The sequence below is a fragment of the Triticum aestivum genome, chromosome 7B, assembly GCF_018294505.1.
Source record: "Triticum aestivum cultivar Chinese Spring chromosome 7B, IWGSC CS RefSeq v2.1, whole genome shotgun sequence".
Classification (NCBI taxonomy): domain Eukaryota; kingdom Viridiplantae; phylum Streptophyta; class Magnoliopsida; order Poales; family Poaceae; genus Triticum; species Triticum aestivum.
Window position 1 is genome coordinate 763,681,618 of NC_057813.1, and position 18,722 is coordinate 763,700,339.

Consider the following 18,722-nt stretch of genomic DNA (forward strand, 5'->3'; position numbering starts at 1 on the left):
AAGAGATGGAGGAGGAGGGGGGGTGGTGTTCGAGAAGCTTCCTCCCGTTGAACGAACGTTGGTGACAGAGAGTCTGATATGGTAGATAATGCGATAGCTTGTCAAGGGTGTGCCTTCTTCTATGCGATTTTGTGGTTGGATGCGATTTCATCTATACTATACATTTTAAGTGAATGACCTAAGTGTTAGTATTTGAGTTGAATATAAAGCTAGCCATGAAGGTCTTTCTGTCAAAATAAAAACTAGTTCGATACCTCAATGGATGTGATACAAACAAACATGGCTTCCAAAAGGTTTATGGTTTTTTTACCTACTTTAGTGATCTATATATAAAAAAGGATGTTTTATACTCCCTCCGTAAAGTAAAGTAAAGTGGAAATATCAGACACTAAAGTAGTGGTCTAAACGCTCTTATAATTCTATCTATTTAACCAGGGAGTATTTCTCCCATAACACTAGGCTAGCGTCAAAAACGTCGTTTTTATATTATGAGACACAAGGAGGGATACTCTTTGCTAACAAACAAAAAGGCTTAAGCAACTGTCGTATTGTAGATGATGATATCAGACACAAATTCAAATTTTTTGCATACCATCACAGACATAATAATAATAATAATAATGTTAGCATCCAGCCAAGACAAGACAAAGGTGCTCATACAACCAAATAGACGCATCCGATTCGATAGCGAGAAACCTTAAAAACACGAAATGCGCCTTCATCGTCCATACACAACACAAAACCTAAAAAGAAATGAATGTTAGGGAAATCCTCTCCTCTGATAAAACAGAAAGACAAGACAAATCAGCTGCTTATCTAAAGAAAGCATCCAGCAGAAATACTGACTAGAGTCCTCCTTCATCAAACAAACATTCATTCAGCAACAAAGAATCCAAGACACATTCATACTCGACAACTCGCGGCGATATGTGATTTTAGCATCATTTTGTTTCTCCCCTTGCCTTGTTTCATTCAGTCGCGCTTCCTGTCCCTGCTGTCCCTGTCCCTCCTTGCGGCCGGCGACCTTGACCGGTCCCTCGACGACCTGCTGGAACGGCGTGGAGAACGGCTCCGCCGCGGCTCCACCCGGGAGCGCCCGCCTGCATGCATACAAATCCGATCCGGATTCTTAAATGCTTGGTACAAAACCATAATAGTAGGACAGACGCAAATTAAATAATACTGTACTATGCACCCATGTTCATACTAAAGATGATTGGAGCAGTGGTGCTCCAGTGAAACAACAAGAGTACCAATCCTGTAAATGGATCTAGAATGATGCAAGTGGTCATTATAAGAAAAAGATCCACAACAACCTACACCATGCAAAATATATATCACCAACAGGACGGAAAGCATCTTATCAGACCACATGCAAGTGCAGAAAACAAAATTCAACCGCAGTCTACCTATCATCTCATCTGATTGCTAGACACCACAATCTACCTTGCAGTCTTTTGTATCCCCTCACCCTTCCCAGGAGAGAGACTTATTCTCCAGTGAAAAACAAGGAAAGGTGGACACAAATAACAACGCATTCTTCATACTAAAACCTGCGACGACTGGTAAAGTGTTCTAGTGAACCAAACTAATCTAAAATCACACCGCTGGAAAATTAAAAATGCACAGCCCATCGTGTTGGCCAGAGTTAATCATAGAATAATAAGCTTCTCTAAATTATAGGAATCTGAGCAAAGCCACGGCAAGTAAAAAAAAAATCATGCTACAAGACAGATCAGACAACCGCAGTACAAATCATCTAACCTGACCGCAATCTTGGTATCCCATCCTTCCCAGGAGACTAACTAATCTCCAGTGTAAAACAAGACAGCCATACAATGTTCATACTAAAACCTCTGGTTACATGAAAAGTGTTCCAGTGAACCAAGAGGAACAACGATGCTGTGAATTAATCTAACATGACACCACTGGAGAATTAAAAATACACATCCCATCGTGTCGGCTAAAGTCAACCGTGGGATAATAAGCTACTCCAAATGCTAGGAATCTAATCAAAGCAAAGGCAAGTACAAGAAACTCATGCTATAATACAGACAAGACAGCCTACAGAAAAAAATATCAATAACAGGAAGCAAAGCATCTATTTCAAATGCAACCGCGGGAAGCAAAACTCGTCTCCATGCATACCTCTCGGACCACAGTATTCTCCAGGGGTAGGGGTCCTCTCACGAGTTCTCTTTGCCTGCAATTCACAAGGTCGTCAGCGAATACGAATTCGAATGCATGGATCATAATCATTCTGCATTAATAAATAATTTTACTCGAGGCAATGAATGAAATGTGCATCAAACTGGCCCTGACGGAAGGCGCGCTGAAGACATCCAACACCAGCTACACTTACCACAGTAGCTCCAACAATGTAGTACCACGTACCACAGTAGCTACACGTAACACGGGGAGGTCTACGGTGGTGACGCATAGCTCTCACTCCAAGAACACCAGAATGACTTTTGGTGCTCGGTCTGTCGGAGGTGACGCGCAGCAGTGCAGCCTTGAGAGCCGCGCTCTCACTCCAGGATCACCAGAGTAGCTTGAGGTGCCCGGTCGGTCGGTGGTGACGCGTAGCAGTGCAGCCTTGAGAGCTGCGCTCTCACTCCAAGATCACCAGCATGACTTGAGGTGCTCGGTCAGTCGGTGGCGACGCATAGCAGTGCAGCGTTTGAGAGCCGTGCTCTCACTCCAAGATCACCAGCATGACTTGGGTGCTCGGTCCGTCGGTGGTGACGCGTAGCAGTGCAGCCTTGAGAGCCACGCTCTCACTCGAAGATCGCCAGAATGACTTGAGGTGCTCGGTCGGTTGGTGGTGACGCGTAGCAGTGCAGCCTCGAGAGCCGCGCTCTCACTCCAAGGTCCCCAGAATGAGGTGCTCGGTCGGTCGGTGGTGACGCGTAGCAGTGCAGCGTTCCGAGCCGTGCTCTCACTCGAAGTCGGTGCAGACAGCGTAGTAGGCGATGATCACGAGCGTGATGGTGATGTTCGTGAGGGTGATGGAGATTCGAGAGGCAACAGATTGTAAGGTTGAAGAAGAGGTTGTACAAACCAACAGGTGGGTGCAGCCAGCATTTAGTTCAATAATTCTACACAGAACACTGACTAGAATTAATGCTAGCCCAGCAGTGTGGAAGCTGCATGGTCGTGGAAATCAGCACAAAAAAAAAGCAAAGGAACACAGAAAACAAGGTACTTTTTTATTTCCTGCACTGAAAATGTTAACGAGCATAACCAAACAATTCTCTCCTGATGAATCAAATTATTCAGGACACCCCAATATATATATGGATAGCAATGAACCCAAATAAATCAGTGTTTCTAAGAACTACTCAATACTCTGGCTGATTTTCAGGGACACTTAAAAGTTGGAACAAGATGTTAGATACAAAACTGGTCAGGGTTTTGATATTTACAAAACAATATGTCCCAAGACATACTGTGTTTTAGACTAGATGCGACACAAGAAAGGTCTGTAATGGCCTCATTATGGTATTGAAATCAATAGTTCGTAACTTGTAAGCTGTGTCCTAGGGTTTGTGGCTTATTCCCAGATAAAGTTGACCCAAAAAGTTGGCAGTAGAAAAGGTAAAAAATGTAAGTCAAGATCATCATGTAACAAGAACTACCTTACTGCTGAAGTGGATATGGAAAGAACATGATAGTTTTCAGTTTTCACATCAGTGTTTCTAAGAATCAATTTGCTCTGGCAGATTTTTCAGGGACACTTGACCGAGTTTATAACCATATTGGTCAAGGTTTTCATATGTATAGAAGAAGATGTTAGAGATCAAGATATATTTAGTTGACTAGAAAGCAGCATAAAAGGAAGGCCTGTAATGGGCTCGTTCTGGTGTTGAACTACTGAGCTCTTAACTTGTAAACTGCATCCTAGGATGTGTGGCTTATTCCAGATAAAGTTGGCCCAGAAAGCTATGACTACCTGGTAACAGGAACTACCTTAAACGCATATGCAAATGCAAAGAAGAAGATGGTTGTGTGACACAAGTTAGCATCAAGGTTGTTACACGCAGAGAAGTTTGTTTATACCTTTGCCACACTGATGAGGCGGCCTTCAAGTACAGTACGGTGCAGGTACTTGATGCAGCGCCTTGCATCCTCAACATTCTCCATGGTCACGAACGCAAAGCCACGTGATTCTTTCGTACGAGGATCGATAACGACACGGCAGTCTTTAACCTGCAGTTTTGCCGCATCGCGCGTCAGGTTTAGTGAAATAAGAATCACGCAATGAACAAGCAGCCCCATCCCAGATAAAAGGAGAAGCATCGTGGCAGGCATCATCAGGCATGAAGGAACAAAGCAGAGGACAGACAGAGTACCTTGCCCTCTTTGCTGAAGAACTTCTCCAGGTCAGTTTCCTGCGTCCGTGTGGACAGTCCAGTGACATAGAGGTTGTTGCCAGGATTCCTCACATCGTCTTTGTCTCTGCTCCTGAAACATACATATTATTAGGAGAAGAGAAGAGAAGCGATGTCAATATCAGTATCTTTGTGATGATGTACATCATTAAGCAACTATTGTTTTTGACCAGCTATATACATACATAACTGTAATACATCATCAGAAGAAGCAGCAGCATTATCCATCATCACTAGCAAAATGACACATAAACATGGATGGTCTATTATATGGTACAAAGAAATAAACATCAAACCGATGACGACTTGCCTGGAGCGGCTCCTGTTCCTGGACCTGGACCTGGACCTGGACCTGCCGCGCCTCTTTGGTGGAGGGGACCTCGAGACGCTGCGTCTTCTACTACTAGGTGGAGGCGACCTCGAGATGGTGCGCACCCCCTTGGGAGGGAAAGGGGGAGGGGGAGGCAGGGGAGGCGACTTGGAAGCCGCGCGCCTCCGTGGTGGGGGCGACTTGGAAGCCGCGCGCCTCCGTGGTGGGGGCGACTTGGAGCCGCTGTCCCTGTCTGCCGGAGGCGTGATGGAGCGCGCGGTGTACCTGAAAACAACAAAGGCAGGGTTTCTCCCTTTTTACAGTGTGGACAAGAATAGAGCAGCAAACCAAAGTCAAAGTGATAAGAAGAGATAAATTGGAGCATCTTTTGATGACATGGCTGTAGCGGAGATGTGATGATGGTCTGTTAGGGGAGAAATGAAAGCAAGTGTAGTGTAGTGGACCGACCTTACTTCGTTGGAATGCGACATGCCGAAGCTGAAATCAAACAAGAAGAAGAAGAGTGTGAGCACATGACATGGCAAGCAGTCAGAGCAGACCACAGGCAGATGTAGTATATAGCAAGCACTATGACATAACATGAGGGAGCAAAAAATCTTAGATAGATAGATATAGATGTATAATAATAATATAATAAAAGCAACAGCAGCATATTATGGTGGTACATGAGCTACTATATCCATATCTATCTGTCTGTAAATAAAATAAAATCAAATCTAATCTGCATATATATAAATATGGTGAAAGAGTTGTTTCAATCCATTAATAAATCAAATCAAATAAAAATAAAAATAAATTATTAGTTTCAGATCTATACTAGTACTAGTTTGGCATCGAATCGAACAGCAACAACCGACCGACCGAGCGATTGGGAGGGAGCGAGCGAGCGAGGGGATCCATCTCCTCTCCTCTCCTCTCCTCTCCTCTCCTCCATGGACGGCTGGGCTGGGCTGGCCGATCTGAACAAGGAAGGCGGCGAGGAGCTTGAGCTTACCAGGCGGCGGCGGCGAGGCGGAGACGGAGACGGAGACGGCGTCGGTCGGATCTCGCTGGCTGGATCTCGTTGGCCGGCGGCGGCGGGGTGAGGAGAGGAGAGGAGGCGACGGCTGCGGGGAGGAACCCTAGCTATGCTCCTCTAGGATTAGGTAGGAAGGAAGGAGGGGAGGGAGAATGAATGAATGAATGAATCCAGGGGGCAGGGCAGGGCAGGGCAGGGCAGGCAGGGCAACTTTTATTTTCTCTTGTTTTTTAACTCGAATTTGCATGATTTCAATGAAACTAACCCGAACTGACATTGTTTTCAGCAGAACTATCATGGTGTTGTTTTTATGCAGAAATAAAAGTTTTTGGAATCATACAAAACTTTTTGAAGATTTTTATGGAATATATAAAAAATACTGGAGCGAGGGTCCACTCGAGGGGGGCCACCAGTTGCCCACAAGGCAAAAGGGCGCGCCCACCCTCCTTAGGCACGCCTTGTTACCTTGTGGGACCCACGTGGCTCTGTTGACCCTGATCTCAAGTCTATAAATTCCTTTTCCTCAAGAAAAAACAAGAGAAAAAGTGGCATTGCATTTTACGATACGAAGTCGTCGCCACCTTCTGTTCTTCATTGGGAGGGCTAATCTGTAGTTCGTCCGGGGCTCCGAAGAGGGGATCCGTCGACATCATCATCGCCAACCCTTCTTCATTGCCAATTCCATGATGCTCACCATCGGGGGTGATTAATTCTTTCGTAGGCTTGCTGGACAACGATGGAGTTGGATGAGATTTATCGTCGTAATCGAGTCAGTTTGTTAGGACTTGATCCCTAGTATCCACTACGTTCTGTGTTTGATTTTGCTATGACTTTGCCATGCTTAATACTTGTCGCTAGGGCCCAAGTGGCATGATTTTAGATCTGAACCCTTTTTATGTTTTCATGAATATATTTGAAATTTTTATCCTATCTCCTAGTTATATGCACTTATTATTGTTCTGATCCGTACACCCCATAGTGACAATTGTTTGGGATACTCTCCGGGGTTGACTGTAATTCGAGGAGTTCATATATTCATTATGTGTTAATGCTTCGTTCCGGTTCTCTATTAAAAGGAGGCCTTCATATCCCTTAGTTTCCTTAAGGACCCCCGCTGCCACGAGAGGGTAGGACAAAACAATATTTCTCTTGTTTTTTAACTCGAATTTGCATGATTTGAATGAAACTAACCCGAACTGACATTGTTTTCAGCAGAACTATCATGGTGTTGATTTTGTGCAGAAATAAAAGTTTTTGGAATCATACAAAACTTTTTGGAGATTTTTATGGAATATATAAAAATACTGGAGCGAGGGTCCACTCGAGGGGGGCCACCAGTTGCCCACAAGGCAAAAGGGCGCGGCCACCCTCCTTAGGCACGCCTTGTTACCTTGTGGGACCCACGTGGCTCTGTTGACCCTGATCTCAAGTCTATAAATTCCTTTTCCTCAAGAAAAAACAAGAGAAAAAGTTGCATCGCATTTTACGATACGAAGTCGTCGCCACCTTCTGTTCTTCATTGGGAGGGCTAATCTGTAGTTCGTCCGGGGCTCCGAAGAGGGGATCCGTCGACATCATCATCGCCAACCCTTCTTCATTGCCAATTCCATGATGCTCACCATCGGGGGTGATTAATTCTTTCGTAGGCTTGCTGGACAACGATGGAGTTGGATGAGATTTATCGTCGTAATCGAGTCAGTTTGTTAGGACTTGATCCCTAGTATCCACTACGTTCTGTGTTTGATTTTGCTATGACTTTACCATGCTTAATACTTGTCGCTAGGGCCCAAGTGGCATGATTTTAGATCTGAACCCTTTTTATGTTTTCATGAATATATTTGAATTATTTATCCTATCTCCTAGTTATATGCACTTATTATTGTTCTGATCCGTGCACCCCATAGTGACAATTGTTTGGGATACTCTCCGGGGTTGACTGTAATTCGAGGAGTTCATATATTCATTATGTGTTAATGCTTCGTTCCGGTTCTCTATTAAAAGGAGGCCTTCATATCCCTTAGTTTCCTTAAGGACCCCCGCTGCCACGAGAGGGTAGGACAAAACAATTTTTCTCTTGTTTTTTAACTCGAATTTGCATGATTTGAATGAAACTAACCCGAACTGACATTGTTTTCAGCGGAACTATCATGGTGTTGATTTTGTGCAGAAATAAAAGTTTTTGGAATCATACAAAACTTTTTGGAGATTTTTATGGAATATATAAAAAATACTGGAGCGAGGGTCCACTCGAGGGGGGCCACCAGTTGCCCACAAGGCAAAAGGGCGCGGCCACCCTCCTTAGGCACGCCTTGTTACCTTGTGGGACCCACGTGGCTCTATTGACCCTGATCTCAAGTCTATAAATTCCTTTTCCTCAAGAAAAAACAAGAGAAAAAGTTGCATCGCATTTTACGATACGAAGTCGTCGCCACCTTCTGTTCTTCATTGGGAGGGCTAATCTGTAGTTCGTCCGGGGCTCCGAAGAGGGGATCCGTCGACATCATCATCACCAACCCTTCTTCATTGCCAATTCCATGATGCTCACCATCGGGGGTGATTAATTCTTTCGTAGGCTTGCTGGACAACGATGGAGTTGGATGAGATTTATCGTCGTAATCGAGTCAGTTTGTTAGGACTTGATCCCTAGTATCCACTACGTTCTGTGTTTGATTTTGCTATGACTTTGCCATGCTTAATACTTGTCGCTAGGGCCCGAGTGGCATGATTTTATATCTGAACCCTTTTTATGTTTTCATGAATATATTTGAATTTTTGATCCTATCTCCTAGTTATATGCACTTATTATTGTTCTGATCCGTACACCCCATAGTGACAATTGTTTGGGATACTCTCCGGGGTTGACTGTAATTCGAAGAGTTCATATATTCATTATGTGTTAATGCTTCGTTCCGGTTCTCTATTAAAAGGAGGCCTTCATATCCCTTAGTTTCCTTAAGGACCTCCGCTGCCACGAGAGGGTAGGACAAAACAATTTTTCTCTTGTTTTTTAACTCGAATTTGCATGATTTGAATGAAACTAACCCGAACTGACATTGTTTTCAGCGGAACTATCATGGTGTTGTTTTTGTGCAGAAATAAAAGTTTTTGGAATCATACAAAACTTTTTGGAGATTTTTATGGAATATATAAAAAATACTGGAGCGAGGGTCCACTCGAGGGGGGCCACCAGTTGCCCACAAGGCAAAAGGGCGCGGCCACCCTCCTTAGGCACGCCTTGTTACCTTGTGGGACCCACGTGGCTCTGTTGACCCTGATCTCAAGTCTATAAATTCCTTTTCCTCAAGAAAAAACAAGAGAAAAGGTTGCATTGCATTTTACGATACGAAGTCGTCGCCACCTTCTGTTCTTCATTGGGAGGGCTAATCTGTAGTTCGTCCGGGGCTCCGAAGAGGGGATCCGTCGACATCATCATCGCCAACCCTTCTTCATTGCCAATTCCATGATGCTCACCATCGGGGGTGATTAATTCTTTCGTAGGCTTGCTGGACAACAATGGAGTTGGATGAGATTTATCGTCGTAATCGAGTCAGTTTGTTAGGACTTGATCCCTAGTATCCACTACGTTCTGTGTTTGATTTTGCTATGACTTTGCCATGCTTAATACTTGTCGTTAGGGCCCGAGTGGCATGATTTTATATCTGAACCCTTTTTATGTTTTCATGAATATATTTGAATTTTTGATCCTATCTCCTAGTTATATGCACTTATTATTGTTCTGATCCGTACACCCCATAGTGACAATTGTTTGGGATACTCTCCGGGGTTGACTGTAATTCGAGGAGTTCATATATTCATTATGTGTTAATGCTTCGTTCCGGTTCTCTATTAAAAGGAGGCCTTCATATCCCTTAGTTTCCTTAAGGACCCCCGCTGCCACGAGAGGGTAGGACAAAACAATTTTTCTCTTGTTTTTTAACTCGAATTTGCATGATTTGAATGAAACTAACCCGAACTGACATTGTTTTCAGCGGAACTATCATGGTGTTGTTTTTGTGCAGAAATAAAAGTTTTTGGAATCATACAAAACTTTTTGGAGATTTTTATGGAATATATAAAAAATACTGGAGCGAGGGTCCACTCGAGGGGGGCCACCAGTTGCCCACAAGGCAAAAGGGCGCGCCCACCCTCCTTAGGCACGCCTTGTTACCTTGTGGGACCCACGTGGCTCTGTTGACCCTGATCTCAAGTCTATAAATTCCTTTTCCTCAAGAAAAAACAAGAGAAAAAGTTGCATCGCATTTTACGATACGAAGTCGTCGCCACCTTCTGTTCTTCATTGGGAGGGCTAATCTGTAGTTCGTCCGGGGCTCCGAAGAGGGGATCCGTCGACATCATCATCGCCAACCCTTCTTCATTGCCAATTCCATGATGCTCACCATCGGGGGTGATTAATTCTTTCGTAGGCTTGCTGGACAACGATGGAGTTGGATGAGATTTATCGTCGTAATCGAGTCAGTTTGTTAGGACTTGATCCCTAGTATCCACTACGTTCTGTGTTTGATTTTGCTATGACTTTGCCATGCTTAATACTTGTCGCTAGGGCCCGAGTGGCATGATTTTATATCTGAACCCATTTTATGTTTTCATGAATATATTTGAATTTTTGATCCTATCTCCTAGTTATATGCACTTATTATTGTTCTGATCCGTACACCCCATAGTGACAATTGTTTGGGATACTCTCCGGGGTTGACTGTAATTCGAGGAGTTCATATATTCATTATGTGTTAATGCTTCGTTCCGGTTCTCTATTAAAAGGAGGCCTTCATATCCCTTAGTTTCCTTAAGGACCCCCGCTGCCACGAGAGGGTAGGACAAAACAATTTTTCTCTTGTTTTTTAACTCGAATTTGCATGATTTGAATGAAACTAACCCGAACTGACATTGTTTTCAGCGGAACTACCATGGTGTTGTTTTTGTGCAGAAATAAAAGTTTTTGGAATCATACAAAACTTTTTGGAGATTTTTATGGAATATATAAAAAATACTGGAGCGAGGGTCCACTCGAGGGGGGCCACCAGTTGCCCACAAGGCAAAAGGGCGCGGCCACCCTCCTTAGGCACGCCTTGTTACCTTGTGGGACCCACGTGGCTCTGTTGACCCTGATCTCAAGTCTATAAATTCCTTTTCCTCAAGAAAAAACAAGAGAAAAAGTTGCATCGCATTTTACGATACGAAGTCGTCGCCACCTTCTGTTCTTCATTGGGAGGGCTAATCTGTAGTTCGTCCGGGGCTCCGAAGAGGGGATCCGTCGACATCATCATCGCCAACCCTTCTTCATTGCCAATTCCATGATGCTCACCATCGGGGGTGATTAATTCTTTCGTAGGCTTGCTGGACAACGATGGAGTTGGATGAGATTTATCGTCGTAATCGAGTCAGTTTGTTAGGACTTGATCCCTAGTATCCACTACGTTCTGTGTTTGATTTTGCTATGACTTTGCCATGCTTAATACTTGTCGCTAGGGCCCAAGTGGCATTATTTTAGATCTGAACCCTTTTTATGTTTTCATGAATATATTTGAATTTTTTATCCTATCTCCTAGTTATATGCACTTATTATTGTTCTGATCCGTACACCCCATAGTGACAATTGTTTGGGATACTCTCCGGAGTTGACTGTAATTCGAGGAGTTCATATATTCATTATGTGTTAATGCTTCGTTCCGGTTCTCTATTAAAAGGAGGCCTTCATATCCCTTAGTTTCCTTAAGGAGCCCCGCTGCCACGAGAGGGTAGGACAAAACAATTTTTCTCTTGTTGTTTAACTCGAATTTGCATGATTTGAATGAAACTAACCCGAACTGACATTGTTTTCAGCGGAACTATCATGGTGTTGTTTTTGTGCAGAAATAAAAGTTTTTGGAATCATACAAAACTTTTTGGAGATTTTTATGGAATATATAAAAAATACTGGAGCGAGGGTCCACTCGAGGGGGGCCACCAGTTGCCCACAAGGCAAAAGGGCGCGGCCACCCTCCTTAGGCACGCCTTGTTACCTTGTGGGACCCACGTGGCTCTATTGACCTTGATCTCAAGTCTATAAATTCCTTTTCCTCAAGAAAAAACAAGAGAAAAAGTTGCATCGCATTTTACGATACGAAGTCGTCGCCACCTTCTGTTCTTCATTGGGAGGGCTAATCTGTAGTTCGTCCGGGGCTCCGAAGAGGGGATCCGTCGACATCATCATCGCCAACCCTTCTTCATTGCCAATTCCATGATGCTCACCATCGGGGGTGATTAATTCTTTCGTAGGCTTGCTGGACAACGATGGAGTTGGATGAGATTTATCGTCGTAATCGAGTCAGTTTGTTAGGACTTGATCCCTAGTATCCACTACGTTCTGTGTTTGATTTTGCTATGACTTTGCCATGCTTAATACTTGTCGCTAGGGCCCAAGTGGCATGATTTTAGATCTGAACCCTTTTTATGTTTTCATTAATATATTTGAATTTTTTATCCTATCTCCAAGTTATATGCACTTATTATTGTTCTGATCCGTATACCCCATAGTGACAATTGTTTGGGATACTCTCCGGGGTTGACTGTAATTCGAGGAGTTCATATATTCATTATGTGTTAATGCTTCGTTCCGGTTCTCTATTAAAAGGAGGCCTTCATATCCCTTAGTTTCCTTAAGGAGCCCCGCTGCCACGAGAGGGTAGGACAAAACAATTTTTCTCTTGTTGTTTAACTCGAATTTGCATGATTTGAATGAAACTAACCCGAACTGACATTGTTTTCAGCAGAACTATCATGGTGTTGTTTTTGTGCAGAAATAAAAGTTTTTGGAATCATACAAAACTTTTTGGAGATTTTTATGGAATATATAAAAAATACTGGAGCGAGGGTCCACTCGAGGGGGGCCACCAGTTGCCCACAAGGCAAAAGGGCGCGGCCACCCTCCTTAGGCACGCCTTGTTACCTTGTGGGACCCACGTGGCTCTATTGACCCTGATCTCAAGTCTATAAATTCCTTTTCCTCAAGAAAAAACAAGAGAAAAAGTTGCATCGCATTTTACGATACGAAGTCGTCGCCACCTTCTGTTCTTCATTGGGAGGGCTAATCTGTAGTTCGTCCGGGGCTCCGAAGAGGGGATCCGTCGACATCATCATCGCCAACCCTTCTTCATTGCCAATTCCATGATGCTCACCATCGAGGGTGATTAATTCTTTCGTAGGCTTGCTGGACAACTATGGAGTTGGATGAGATTTATCGTCGTAATTGAGTCAGTTTGTTAGGACTTGATCCCTAGTATCCACTACGTTCTGTGTTTGATTTTGCTGTGACTTTGCCATGCTTAATACTTGTCGCTAGGGCCCAAGTGGCATGATTTTAGATCTGAACCCTTTTTATGTTTTGATGAATATATTTGAATTTTTGATCCTATCTCCTAGTTATATGCACTTATTATTGTTCTGATCCGTACACCCCATAGTGACAATTGTTTGGGATACTTTCCGGGGTTGACTGTAATTCGAGGAGTTCATATATTCATTATGTGTTAATGCTTCGTTCCGGTTCTCTATAAAAAGGAGGCCTTCATATCCCTTAGTTTCCTTAAGGAGCCCCGCTGCCACGAGAGGGTAGGACAAAACAATTTTTCTCTTGTTTTTTAACTCGAATTTGCATGATTTGAATGAAACTAACCCGAACTGACATTGTTTTCAGCAAAACTATCATGGTGTTGTTTTTGTGCAGAAATAAAAGTTTTTGGAATGATACAAAACTTTTTGGAGATTTTTATGGAATATATAAAAAATACTGGAGCGAGGGTCCACTCGAGGGGGTCCACCAGTTGCCCACAAGGCAAAAGGGCGCGGCCACCCTCCTTAGGCACGCCTTGTTACCTTGTGGGACCCACGTGGCTCTGTTGACCCTGATCTCAAGTCTATAAATTCCTTTTCCTCAAGAAAAAACAAGAGAAAAAGTTGCATCGCATTTTACGATACGAAGTCGTCGCCACCTTCTGTTCTTCATTGGGAGGGCTAATCTGTAGTTCGTCCGGTGCTCCGAAGAGGGGATCCGTCGACATCATCATCGCCAACCCTTCTTCATTGCCAATTCCATGATGCTCACCATCGGGGGTGATTAATTCTTTCGTAGGCTTGCTGGACAACGATGGAGTTGGATGAGATTTATCGCCGTAATCGAGTCAGTTTGTTAGGACTTGATCCCTAGTATCCACTACGTTCTGTGTTTGATTTTGCTATGACTTTGCCATGCTTAATACTTGTCGCTAGGGCCCAAGTGGCATGATTTTAGATCTGAACCCTTTTTATGTTTTCATGAATATATTTGAATTTTTTATCCTATCTCCTAGTTATATGCACTTATTATTGTTCTGATCCGTACACCCCATAGTGACAATTGTTTGGGATACTCTCCGGGGTTGACTGTAATTCGAGGAGTTCATATATTCATTATGTGTTAATGCTTCGTTCCGGTTCTCTATTAAAAGGAGGCCTTCATATCCCTTAGTTTCCTTAAGGAGCCCCGCTGCCACGAGAGGGTAGGACAAAACAATTTTTCTCTTGATTTTTAACTCGAATTTGCATGATTTGAATGAAACTAACCCGAACTGACATTGTTTTCAGCAGAACTATCATGGTGTTGTTTTTGTGCAGAAATAAAAGTTTTTGGAATCATACAAAACTTTTTGGAGATTTTTATGGAATATATAAAAAATACTGGAGCGAGGGTCCACTCGAGGGGGGCCACCAGTTGCCCACAAGGCAAAAGGGCGCGGCCACCCTCCTTAGGCACGCCTTGTTACCTTGTGGGACCCACGTGGCTCTGTTGACCCTGATCTCAAGTCTATAAATTCCGTTTCCTCAAGAAAAAACAAGAGAAAAAGTTGCATCGCATTTTACGATACGAAGTCGTCGCCACCTTCTGTTCTTCATTGGGAGGGCTAATCTGTAGTTCGTCCGGGGCTCCGAAGAGGGGATCCGTCGACATCATCATCGCCAACCCTTCTTCATTGCCAATTCCATGATGCTCACCATCGGGGGTGATTAATTCTTTCGTAGGCTTGCTGGACAACGATGGAGTTGGATGAGATTTATCGTCGTAATCGAGTCAGTTTGTTAGGACTTGATCCCTAGTATCCACTACGTTCTGTGTTTGATTTTGCTATGACTTTGCCATGCTTAATACTTGTCGCTAGGGCCCAAGTGGCATGATTTTAGATCTGAACCCTTTTTATGTTTTCATGAATATATTTGAATTTTTTATCCTATCTCCTAGTTATATGCACTTATTATTGTTCTGATCCGTACACCCCATAGTGATAATTGTTTGGGATACTCTCCGGGGTTGACTGTAATTCGAGGAGTTCATATATTCATTATGTGTTAATGCTTCGTTCCGGTTCTCTATTAAAAGGAGGCCTTCATATCCCTTAGTTTCCTTAAGGAGCCCCGCTGCCACGAGAGGGTAGGACAAAACAATTTTTCTCTTGTTTTTTAACTCGAATTTGCATGATTTGAATGAAACTAACCCGAACTGATATTGTTTTCAGCAGAACTATCATGGTGTTGTTTTTGTGCAGAAATAAAAGTTTTTGGAATGATACAAAACTTTTTGGAGATTTTTATGGAATATATAAAAAATACTGGAGCGAGGGTCCACTCGAGATGGGCCACCAGTTGCCCACAAGGCAAAAGGGCGCGGCCACCCTCCTTAGGCACGCCTTGTTACCTTGTGGGACCCACATGGCTCTGTTGACCCTGATCTCAAGTCTATAAATTCCTTTTCCTCAAGAAAAAACAAGAGAAAAAGTTGCATCGCATTTTACGATACGAAGTCGTCGCCACCTTCTGTTCTTCATTGGGAGGGCTAATCTATAGTTCGTCCGGGGCTCCGAAGAGGGGATCTGTCGACATCATCATCGCTAACCCTTCTTCATTGCCAACTCCATGATGCTCACCATCGAGGGTGATTAATTCTTTCGTAGGCTTGCTGGACAACGATGGAGTTGGATGAGATTTATCGTCGTAATCGAGTCAGTTTGTTAGGACTTGATCCCTAGTATCCACTATGTTCTGTGTTTGATTTTGCTATGACTTTGCCATGCTTAATACTTGTCGCTAGGGCCCGAGTGGCATGATTTTATATCTGAACCCTTTTTATGTTTTCATGAATATATTTGAATTTTTGATCCTATCTCCTAGTTATATGCACTTATTATTGTTCTGATCCGTACACCCCATAGTGACAATTGTTTGGGATACTCTCCGGGGTTAACTGTAATTCGAGGAGTTCATATATTCATTATGTGTTAATGCTTCGTTCCGGTTCTCTATTAAAAGGAGGCCTTCATATCCCTTAGTTTCCTTAAGGACCCCCGCTGCCACGAGAGGGTAGGACAAAAGATGTCATGCAAGTTCTTATTATATAGACGGAATGCATGCCTACATTACATTGATGAATTGGAATCATTGTTTATCGTTCTAGGTTGTGACTGTTATATAATGAATGTTAAGTACAAGAATAATCCCATGCTACAAGACACATATCAGCAACCTACACAAAACATATCACCAACAGGACGGAAAGCATCTTATCAGACCACATGCAAGTGCAGAAAACAAAATTCAACCGCAATCTACCTATCATCTCATCCGATTGCTAGACACCACAATCTACCTTCCAGTCTTTTGTATCCCCTCACCCTTTCCAGGAGAGAGACTTATTCTCCAGTGAAAAACAAGGAAAGGCGAACACAAATAATCCCATGCGGGTTGGAGGAGGCAATGTCCATCTGCATTGCACTCCGCCGCTCCCGAGAGCACAGCGCCCGGCCGACGGTAGGACCTGTCCGGCGCGACTCCTTAGCGTAGGCTGAACGAGCGCTCGAATCCTCGGGGCTGGATCACTGCGGTCCCGACAACCTTCAAATCTCTCCTTCCCCATCACCAGTCGGGCGGAGTATGAGTCCCACCAGGACTGGTGTGCCCTCCGTGGGAAGGAGAGGATAAGGCCCGCCGAGGCCCGACATGGCGGCCGCGAAGGCGACTGATGTGGTGATGCGGGCGGCCACCGAGGACAAAGCCATCCACTCCCGCATTGTGAAGAAGCGGTAGCAGACGAACACGCGTAGCCCCACCCGAGAGCAGAATTGGGCGGTCCGTGCCATGGCCGGACTGCCACCAAAGGAGGAGGAGAAGGACAGTGATACGTCTCTGTCGTATCTACATTTCCAAACAATTTTTCTCTTGTTTTTTAACTCGAATTTGCATGATTTGAATGAAACTAAGCCGAACTGACGATGTTTTCAGCAGAACTATCATGGTGTTGTTTTTGCGCACAAATAAAAGTTATCGGAATCATACGAAACTTTTTGGAGATTTTTATGGAATATATAAAAAATACTAGAGTGAGGGTCCACTTGAGGGGGGCACCAGTTGCCCACAAGGCAATAGGGCGCGACCACCCTCCTTAGGCATGCCATGTTACCTTGTGGGGCCCACGTGGCTCTGCCGACCCTAATCTCAAGCCTATAAATTCCTTTTCCTCGAGAAAAAATAAGAGAAGAAGTTGCATCACATTTTATGATACGTAGTCGTCGCTACCTCATGTTGTTCATCGGGAGGGCTGATCTGGAGTCCGTTCGGGGCACCGGAGAGGGGATTCGTCGCCATCATCATCGCCAACCCTTCTTCATTGCCAATTCTATGATGCTCACCATCGGGGGTGATCAATTCCTTCATAGGCTTGCTGGACAGTGATGAAGTTGGATGAGATTTATCATGTAATCGAGTCAATTTGTTAGGATCAGAGGGTATGCTGATGGTGCTACTGGACTTGTGCTAGTCAAAAGGGAGAAAGCTAAGAACCTTGGCCTTTAAGTTCTTGCAAGGATCAGAGGGTATGCTGATGCTGCTCAGGTAAATCTTACATGCCTCTTCATTAATCATTGTTGGTGAAACAAATGTCATTTGAGAAATCTCGGTCCATTTTTCTTGTTAATGAAGACTTTTACCAATATTATCCTTTCCGTGCCTTGAAACTATCAAGCTGGCCCAAAGAATGATCTTTTTCTTTAGGATTCGTGGTTATTTTTTCTTGTTATTATGCATTGCTATTGATTCATGTGCATGTGCTAAAAAGAAAGAAAGTACCCTACTGGATGCGGATGTGGACGCCAACTAACAATTTTTCACTTTCCGACGTGGGCGCGGGGGTGATCGACGTGGACTACCGCGGCCTGGTGGGCGTCATGCTCTTCAACCACTCGGAGGCGGACTTCATCGTGAAGCCCGACGATCGCGCCACACAGATGATCGTCCAGGTCATTGCGACGCCGGAGGTCGCCGAGGTGGAGGACCTCGACGCCACCGTCCGCTGGGAGGGACTGCTCGGATCCACCGACGTTTCAACTCCGAAACTTGGTAGATATATCTAGAGAAGTGGTCTAGTTATTTGCATCTGATGTTAAATGGGATTCCGAGATCTCGAGTTGAGATGTTCAATGTTGTATCCATGAATGCTGCAAGTGCTAAGATGGTTCTGTGAACTTAGTTTATTTGCACTGGATGTGTCTTGATTTCTATCCATGAATATTGCATCTGACTTCTATTTTTATTTCTTTATTTTTTGGTTAGTTAGTTGTAGCATGGGGTAAAGATGTGGTGCTACTAGTACTTGGATAGTAGTAGCGTAGGTGTAAATGGGGCGCTACTAGTAGTTAGATAGTAGTAGTGTAGGTTTGGAATAGTGGTAGCGTGGGTGGCACCGCACTACTACTAACTTTTTTAGCTGTAGCGCGGGGTAAAAAACGCGCTACTGCTAAAGGTTAGCTGTAGCGTCATAATAGTAGCGCGGGAACCCACAATGCTGGTATGCAAAAAACCTACGCTACTGGTAGTGTTTTTCCTAGTAGTGTTAGTTTATTATGATGTTTGGGGTCCTGCTCCCTTTGATTCGAAAGGTGGTCATCGCTACTATGTTCTGTTT

At 43.9% G+C, this 18,722-nt stretch overlaps 1 protein-coding gene and 1 pseudogene across 2 annotated transcripts; one reads left to right on the top strand and one right to left on the bottom strand.

Annotated features, from left to right (window-relative positions):
• Positions 1–570: 570 nt before the first annotated feature.
• On the bottom strand, positions 571–5,972 carry LOC780661 (serine/arginine-rich splicing factor SR45a). Of its 2 annotated transcripts, XM_044574641.1 has the most exons (8): positions 5,717–5,917; positions 5,170–5,199; positions 4,918–4,986; positions 4,702–4,884; positions 4,353–4,464; positions 4,060–4,209; positions 2,149–2,203; positions 571–1,100 (listed from the first exon to the last, which is right to left on the bottom strand). In XM_044574641.1, exons 2-8 carry the CDS (start codon positions 5,190–5,192, stop codon positions 973–975), a joined length of 720 nt encoding a protein of 239 aa, XP_044430576.1. In that variant the 5' UTR covers positions 5,193–5,199; positions 5,717–5,917; the 3' UTR covers positions 571–972. The 2 variants fall into 2 exon arrangements, with proteins under 2 accessions (XP_044430576.1, XP_044430575.1); XM_044574640.1 differs by having other exon boundaries at positions 4,702–4,986; positions 5,717–5,972.
• Positions 5,973–16,762: 10,790 nt separating this feature from the next.
• Positions 16,763–18,171, top strand: LOC123158857 (uncharacterized; annotated as a pseudogene).
• The last annotated feature ends 551 nt before the right edge of the window (positions 18,172–18,722 follow it).